General features: G+C 33.2%; 1 protein-coding gene across 2 annotated transcripts; it reads left to right on the forward strand.

Annotated features, from left to right (window-relative positions):
• The first annotated feature begins 2,700 nt into the window (after positions 1 to 2,700).
• LOC140979396 (membrane-bound transcription factor site-2 protease homolog) lies at positions 2,701 to 7,120 on the forward strand. Of its 2 annotated transcripts, none has more exons than XM_073444775.1 (10): positions 2,701 to 2,836; positions 2,922 to 2,987; positions 3,093 to 3,159; positions 3,491 to 3,559; positions 4,265 to 4,368; positions 5,021 to 5,168; positions 5,281 to 5,361; positions 5,443 to 5,889; positions 5,990 to 6,298; positions 6,476 to 7,120. In XM_073444775.1, exons 1-10 carry the CDS (start codon positions 2,739 to 2,741, stop codon positions 6,638 to 6,640), a joined length of 1,554 nt encoding a protein of 517 aa, XP_073300876.1. In that variant the 5' UTR covers positions 2,701 to 2,738; the 3' UTR covers positions 6,641 to 7,120. The 2 variants fall into 2 exon arrangements, with proteins under 2 accessions (XP_073300876.1, XP_073300877.1); XM_073444776.1 differs by having other exon boundaries at positions 2,779 to 2,836; positions 2,922 to 2,983.
• Positions 7,121 to 9,190: the final 2,070 nt, after the last annotated feature.

The following is a 9,190-nucleotide window of genomic DNA, read 5'->3' on the forward strand; positions in this document are numbered from 1 at the left end:
TAATGACGTGTACTCCTTTTAACCGATAGGATAAGCTGATTGCTCTCAACTGATTGTAGTGTAACTGATCAATTTCCAACTGATCATCCAGTCGTCTACACTTTTCAGTTAGCTTAGATCAATTGCCATTGATTTTCTGCGCACTAGTCTTCTGTTAGGCAACCAATATTTTGCGTAATATAGATCAGTTCTTTTCAGCGCATAGTTTGTCAAACTCAGAAATTAAGTTTCCAACAGTTTTCTACTAACATTTCTTGCAAGTACACATGTCTGACGATAGACAAATTCAAACAATTTTTGGAGAGTTTGATAGAATTTGGGAGAAGAAGTTTAGGCCTTTACGTGAAAGGTATAGGCGGTGCGAAGAAAAATAGATGTATGATAGAAGGGTTGAAGAGAATAGGCGATTTCGTAGAGTTGAAATAAGTAGAGTGTCACCCTCGGAATGACCTTAACTCACTTCAACAATTGGCGTGGCTGCTGGCACAGATTTAGCTGATGCTTATTCTCTAGATATCGTCATTGCTTATTCTTCGGGAAGGTTTACTCATTTTGACTGTTGACCCGCTAGTGGAAGGTTTATTGCATTCAGTCAATCTACGCAGAGTGAATCGGTCCCTAAGGAACCCTCGAAAAGGATGTGATGATGATAGGCGACGTGATTATGATAGTAGACAAAGAGGTTGGGAGGATAATATACATAGAAGTTGGGGAGATTATGATATAAAGATGACAGTTACATCTTTCCATATCAGTGCCGATCCGAAAGAGTATCTTGATTGAGAGAAGAAGACGGATTGTGTTTTTGAGAGCCAAGGTTGTACGGAAGCTATAAAGGTAAAACGAGCTTGTAGAGAATTTACCGACTATGCTACTACTTGGTGGGATAAGTTAATGTTGGGTAGGAGAAAATGTGGAGAGGATCCTACAATAACGTTGAATTAGATGAAAAGGGTGATGAGAAAGCGATTTGTTCCTAATCATTATGATAGGAGAGTTGATAGAAGAGGTGAACTTGACTTGCATAAAGGGTTGTTGGCATCCAGCGCGCCCCTGTGCGAGGACAACGTGTCCCAGTGGCCTGAAATTTCCGTCCCAACACGCCGCAATGCAGAATATAATATGAAAACCCTAACTTGCCAGTTTTAATGAATCTTTACCATTCTTATATGTACACAAGAGTTGTAAACATGATAAAAGGAATTATTGAATAAATTTAGAGTTTTTCTCTCTACCAAAAGCTTTGAATTTGTTCTACACTTTGTGTGTCTTACAAAAATCAAACTTATCAAAATTTCAGAAGTTTAAATATTGGGGGTTAAAGAATCTTGTTGTTTATTGAATTGAGGACGCGACTGGTCTAGATCATGTTTGACTTTTTTGCATAATCGGATGTAATACAAATAAATTGGCAGCTGGACTCCTGAAAACAACTCAATGCTCTTATTGTCATTACCAAAACTTAGAGTGATTTATATGTTATAGTTACATTAATTGCAAATATTTTAGTGTACTCATTCTATATACAAAGAATTTTCTAGTTTATTTTGTTGTTAGACATATTATAAGAAAATCGTGATATTTTTCATATAAAAATTTATTTAAATGAATGAAATTATTTTAATTTTTATTATTTATTAATATTGAAAAATTATTGTTAAGCGTTAATGAAAAATACTTGTTAATTAAATAAACATGTTGAATCGACATAAAAAATTGGAGTTTAATTACAATTAATTTAATATTTACTTATTTATCATTTTTTAAATCAAATCGTTAAGTACATATATATTATTTATATTGATTGATGAAAATATTATAAATAAATAGAAGTTTTTTACGTTCAACTGTCAGTTCAAAGAAATAAATAAAAATTACAGTCATAAATTACAAAATTCATGGAGTTTTATTAAAAAATTTATAAATATATTTAAAAGTCTCACTAAATAAATCTATAAGAGTTCGTGAAATTTTTTAGAATTTCGTAAGATTCTACAAAAGTAAGTAGAATCTATCAATTTCATAAAAGTTTGTCATTTAAAAAAATTTAGCAAATCTTTACAATGAATACACCACCGTGACCACCCCTAAAATTCCACTGAAATTTTGGTTCAGTAAGTCTCGTATAAGATAAATCGATCTGATCTATATTTACAATAAAAAAAATTTTTGATATAAAAAATCGAATCAGAGATCATTCTATGTAAGACAATTGTTTTGTGACTTTGAATATTTTCACTCTTATAAAATTTTTAAAGGTAATGATTGATTTTTTAAAATTTTAGTTTATTTTTTAATATAACTAAATTATCTATATTATTTTATTATGTTTGAGACACTTAGAGTAACTAAATTTAGTGTCATGGTCTATTTTAATAATTATATATATTAATAAAATGTTAAAACTTTAATGTAAGTTATATGTAGTTCAGCGGATAGAGTTATTGTTTCTTGAATTAAGTTATATATTCAATTCTTATTGAGGTAATTTTCTTATTTTTTTATTTTTTTTATTTTAATTTATATATCAAAATTACAGTTTAGTCTTTCGCTAATTTTTATAATTATAATTATATATTAATTTTTATTTAAATATAAATCAAATGAATTATAAAAAATATTATTTTTCGGTATTTTTTAATTCCACGCAGCTCTTTTAAAAGATTGTCTCTCAAATACACCTATATCCGCCGATGAATTCTCTCCAAAACTCTCTTTTCAATCAAATTTTAGCGGAGATGATTGATGGCAGCCGAGGGAGAAGAGGACGGATCAATTCGCCGGTGCTGCCTTTACGCTCTTCCATTAGCCAACTCTCCAACACAGTCTCTTGCTGGTGAGTAATTAACCACAATAGCAATGATTTCGTTTACTTCTTGTAAATTTAACGCTGCTGTTTCTGATTATTTGATATTTTATAGGTATTGCGCTTTCAAGTTTTTGATCCTCAATGACGCCCTTTTCCATTTCGGTCGACGATACTCTAGGTTGGAGTTGGGATCCTTTAATTTACGTTTCTTGAATGCTGTGTATTAATGCATGATATAAGTATTGTGGTATACAAATCGAGTCTCATTTTGGAATGGTGACAGGTGGTTTAGAGTGTGGTTCACCATGGGAATTGGGTTTGGTATAGCAACCCTTATTGGAGTTACAGTGGTCAGTGGCTTCAGCCTTCATTGCCCTACTTTGTTCTGGATACTTTTTTGTATTAATTACATGTATTATATCTCATAATTGCTAAAAACTCCATGAATAAAAAATATCTATTAACTCATGGTGTTTCAAATTTTGAGGACACAAGTCTTCATATTTTCATATTTTGGGCACACATACCCTTGTCCGTAGTAGTTTTCAAGGATATGTGTTCTTAGGATTTGAAAAAGGAGGTAAAAGTAATAGAAGGTTTTCAACAATCTTGAGATTTCATAGGATAGGGGTAGGGTGTGTAATTAACCTTGATTTTTTTAAGGTGAATTTTTATTTTCAGGTCCTTCTCTGTGAATTAGGTGCACTGCTCGTTTACCGAGGGAATACCTTCTTCGGACTTCCCTTTTTGGTCAGTACAGTGGTGTTAAATGTTTTGCTTTGATCTTACCCTTTATTGCTTGTTGGTTCTAAGATAAAATATTGAGGTTACTACCATGTGCAGCTATGGTTGGGCATTGATATGATACATGCCAACTCTAAGTATGTGTTAATTTAATTCTAATAAGTTGGTGTATGAGTCGAAGGGCTGAGTTCCTTGTAGCGCATCCCAAATTGTGTGATTTGCAACTTGCATGGTGCATTCACAATGAATGCCTTTGGATAGAGAATTCTGATTGGGAAAACTATTTTCAGCAGAAGTGTTTTTTTTTATATTTTAAAATTAATGTTTTAATAAAGAATCTGTAATAAAAGAAGTGTTTCAAAAAGTTAAGCTAGAAAATGTGGCTCTTAGTGCTTAAGCTTAAGCTTCTCCTTAAGAAGCAAAATGGCAGTTTGTTACTATTTTACTCAAACACATAACTGCTTCCGCCTCTGGTTTTGGGAAAAAAAACACACCTGTAAGCTCTATTTAGTAAAAAAAAAAATTAAGCTAAGTGGTATTTTATTCAAAGTATCAAATTAGTCTATGCAGCCGTTGAGATTATTGGCTACTGAAGTTTCATATTCATAATTCATGGTTTTCCAAGAGGAGTAGGGCCTGAAAAATGAACCTCGTGCTTTTGCTGTTGCTTTGACTATATGATGGTTATGTTACTTTCTTATTCTTGTGCAGTTTACAGGTCTGAACATTTCGTTTCCGAGCTTTGTGTACTTGTGTGTATCTTCCATTGTATCAGTTCTTGTCCATGAGTTTGGACATGCACTTGCTGCAGCAAGGTTAAAATTCCCCTCTTCCTCTTAACAGCATTACATCACCTTCATATGCCCACTAAATTTTAAGCAATTAACTTTATTTGTTATTCTTATCTACTAAAAGACATAGTTGACTTTGCTGTTACCATGCAATCTCCATTTACTCTAAACGAAAATAACTCTAGAAGCGGCAATATCTCAATGCTGTAGTCATAGTGATATGATCACCGAATAGGTATTGTGTGAGTCTGTGAGATATGGCTTTGTGGCTTACAATATGGGATTTATTCCTGAGGGTAGGCTATATGTTGCTTCAATACGCCACGCGAGCAGTATTCATAAAGGTTAATGTTTCATAGTGGGATTTCTTGGTATTCTTGTTGGCATTTATTATTTCACAATGCAAAATATATGTTCTGATTGTTACAGAAGTAGTTCAGTTCATGCACGACTTAGAGCCCCTGGGAAACTTTGTAGCTAGAAGGGCACTTGTGTTTCTTATCAGGCATTACTTACAAATGGCAACATAAATGATGCAGACTCTGTTTCTGTAATGTTATTCTTCCAGCTGTCTTGTTATCCACATTCGTACCAGTTGATGTATTGATTGAATAATGAGATAGAGGATCAATCTCACAACAGTTAATGTAAGTGTGACTTCTTCTATGGGCTGCAGTGAGGGTGTACACACAGAGTATATTGCCATCTTTTTGGCAGTGTTTTTTCCAGGAGCAGTGGTGGCTTTCAATTATGCATCATTACAGGCATTACCTGCGGTGGCTTCCCTACGCATATACTGTGCTGGAATTTGGCACAATGCAGTGGTGAGTGCCTGAACCATATTTGTTTATAAATATTAGATAGTTTTGTATTCGGGAAATAATATATGCTTCTTGACACTAATCAACTGATATGCGTCACCATCATCTTGTGCAGTTTTGTGGAGTTTGCACCTTAGTGTTGTTCCTTCTTCCCTATATTTTGAGCCCATTTTACACTTATGGTGAACATCCCATGGTATCAAACACGAGTGATTTCTAGTTTCTCGCTCCATGGTTGTGTTTGTCAAACTGAATTTTACTTGTTAATTGTTTATAGGTTATGGACGTGGCTCTATCTTCTCCGTTGTCCGGTTATCTTTCCCCTCTTGATGTAATAGTTTCTTTAGATGACACCCACGTCCATACAACAGAAGAGTGGAAGCTCATCATAATGTCGCTGACTGAGCAGAATAAATTGCACAGCTCGGGGCAAGAAATAGTAGATGGCCAGAAAGGGTACTGTGTTCCTCATTCTTTAATTCAAGAAAGCACTCGCTCTCTTGGCAAAGGGAATGAAACAAAATGTCTAAACGAACTTACCGCATTTGTATCTGCCCCATGTCTGGATTCGAGTGAGTATGAAAATAATGAACCTGATATCAATCTTCAGAAAAGATGGGGAAGTTTTCAGTGTTTGGATGCTAAGGATGTTTTAAAGTTTAAAAAATGTTCATACAATAAGATGACAACTGCAACAAATAAAAGTGGTTGTGTTTGTTCAGAGGTAAAATAAAATATCTATCTTTACCTTAATTAACATGGGTTATATATAGTAGTTTTTGTATATAATGTGTATATATGTCCTGTAAAACTTGTGGGAACAGGTTGAATCTTGCTTGGTTCCAGTGCAACATCAAGGTCAGCAATGGGTTGAGCTCACATTTTCAAGCTTTGATTGTCAGAATGTTGGACGAAATTCAGATGCCACAGATTCTAGCATTCGAGAAGGAAGTTGCCTTCAAACCTATGTATTTGTAGGTGATGTAATCTCCATGGCACACTCAATCCATCTGACTTCATACCAACCTCGGTGGTATGCCAAATTTGCTGCATATCTTCCAAATACATTGGAAAGATTTTTCACGTGCTCCTTCCACGTCTCTATGTTGCTCGCTCTTCTTAACAGCTTGCCGGTGTGTTCTAATGACTATATATATGTTTCTATATTTGATAATACATAACCACGGTTCTTTTTTGGTCAGCAATTTTTCATTTTGATACATGCTACATATGGCTAGATAAGGAGTAAGGACGAATCCGGTGTCATATATACCTTTTAAGTCTTTGTTTCTTTGTGAAATTAATTTCAGGTGTATTTTCTTGATGGTGAATCTATCTTAGAAGGTATTATACACCACAGCTTCAATTCGCTGAATTCCAGTAAGAGGCGGTTAATTCTTCGGTATTGCCTTCTCGGATGGACAATTATCTCGGTAACTTTGCTCCTGCAAATGGTATTACATAGAGTAGTGTAGCCAATTCCTTTTTATCAGGTTGCGCTAGGATCAAGTATTATATCTTCTTCAACTGATTTAGTTCGACCTTGCTCTGATTTAAGCCGACATTTCGATGTCAATGTGATATCGCCCACATTATATTTAGTCATTGCGTGGTGGTAAAAACTACCAATGTTACCCTTCAAAATCAATATGGATCATTTTTCAATCAATCAGTAATATATTTTCCTCTAATATTTCTCACATTTTCATACCATCACAACAATTCTTATCACGGTGATGTAATAGTTCGAGAATGTGAGAGAGAATGATTGATTGATAAATGATCGATACTGATTTTGGTGGAAGCCTGAAAGGTGTCGTTAGTTGTTCAGTACAGGCAATTACTAATATAATGTTGGCGGGTGAAGTGTAAAAAGCGCAAGTAAAAAGTGTATGTCTATCTAGTTGACTGGAAAAATATACATATCGTGACTGATGACATTTTGTTTTAAATGTTTATAATTTTATTACTATGATATTAAAATATATTTATTGTTAAAAGTAAAAATTTACGGTAAAAAGTAAAAATCTCAAATTCTCAAAATTTACCAAAGTACACATTTTATAAAATTCTCTCTACTCAATTGTGATTTTCTTCACACACTGAGAGACTTATTTATAGAATTTTTTTGGAAATAATCCAAAAATAAATACATCATTACATACATAATCACACACTAATTTTAAATATTTATAACTCTTATTTTCAACATTCAACTTTCTTATTTTCAACAAATATTACAACTCATATTTTTCAACACTCTCTCTTGTGATGATGATCATGATACAATGATTGTCTTCATTACGTGTTTTATAATGTTTCGTTAAAAACCTTACTGAGAAAAACCCATTGAGATAAAAACCATAGTAAAAAAAAAGAGTGCAGTCACGCAAACTCTCCCTCATGTTAACACGAACGATTCTTCACAAATTTCGTAGATTACGCATCCTAATGTTATATATATATGCTTTCTGAATATTGTCGTAGGAAGTGTCTTTGTGAAGAGATCTGATGAGTTTTTACTTGATTGAATGTAACGAATATCAATATCTTTATTCTTCTCAAGCTCTTGTGTGAATGCGAAGAACTTAGGGGGAATATGTTTAGTTCTGTCGCTTTTTATGTATTCTTCGTTCATTTGAGCAACACATGCAGCATTATCTTCATATAGTATCACAGATTTCTTGTCGAATGACAATCCACATGAGATTTGGATATGTTCGGTCATTGATTTTAGCCAAACACATTCACGACTTGCTTCATGTAGTACAATAATCTTGGCGTGATTTGATCAAGTTGTTACGAGTGTTTGTTTCTGTGAATGCCAAGAAATTGCGTGCCTCTACGAGTAAATACATATCCGGTTTGAGAACATGCCTTGTGTGGATCAGATAAATACCCAGCATCATCTTAACCAATTATGCTTTGATTGGTATCTTTTGAACACAAAAGTCTCAAGTCTGACTTTTCTCGTAGATAACGGAATATATGTTTAATTCCGTTCCAGTGTCTTTTTGTTGGATATGAGCTAAATCTTGCCAATAAATGGATTCTTTTCTGTGTTTAATGATCTAATAACCATTGGAATTTCTAAAGGATTTGATTTATCCATATTAAAACGTTTAAGGACCTTTTCTGTATAATTGATTGGTGAACAAATATTTCACATTCTCTGTATTCAATTTGTAAACCCATAAAATACTTTTTTTTTCCAAGGTCCTTTATTTCAAATTCTTCCTTCAAGTACGATACAACTTCTTGAATTTTCTTATTCGTTCCAATGATGTTTTAATCATCAACATATACAGCAATAATTACGCATCCAGATGTTGTTTTCTTAATGAAAACGTAAGTGCATATTGAATTGTTTACATATCTCTTTTTGATTAAGTGTTCACTTAGTCGATTATACAACATTCGGTCGGATTGCTTTAACCCATATAATGATCTTTGTAATTTCACAAAATAACATTCTCTGGGTTTTGAATTTTGTGGTTCAGCCATCTTAAATCTTTCAGGGATTTTCATATATATATATTACTATCGAGTGATCCGTATAAGTAAGCTGTGACAATATCCATAAGACGCATTTCTAAATTTTCAGATACCACCAAACTAATCAAATATCGAAACGTAATTGCATCCATAACAGGAGAATATGTTTCTTCATAATCAATTACAGGCCTTTGAGAAAAACCTTGTGCAACAAATCGAGCTTTATATCTTACTATTTCATTTTTCTCATTTCGCTTTCGAATAAAGACTCATTTGTACTCAACAGGTTTTACACCTTCAGGTGTAAGGACTATAGGTCCAAAAACGTTACGTTTATTTAGCAAATCCAATTCAATCTGGATGACGTCTTTCCGTTTTATCCAATCCTGTCGATTTTTACATTCACCAAATGATTTTGGTTCATGATCTTCATTGTAATTTATGATGTCAAATGTCACATTGTAAGAAAATATCTCATCAATTTCTTTTATATATTTTTGGTTTCATATTTTTCCAGTATTAATATAATT

This window comes from Primulina huaijiensis, chromosome 6 (genome assembly GCF_012295235.1).
Source record: "Primulina huaijiensis isolate GDHJ02 chromosome 6, ASM1229523v2, whole genome shotgun sequence".
NCBI lineage: Eukaryota > Viridiplantae > Streptophyta > Magnoliopsida > Lamiales > Gesneriaceae > Primulina > Primulina huaijiensis.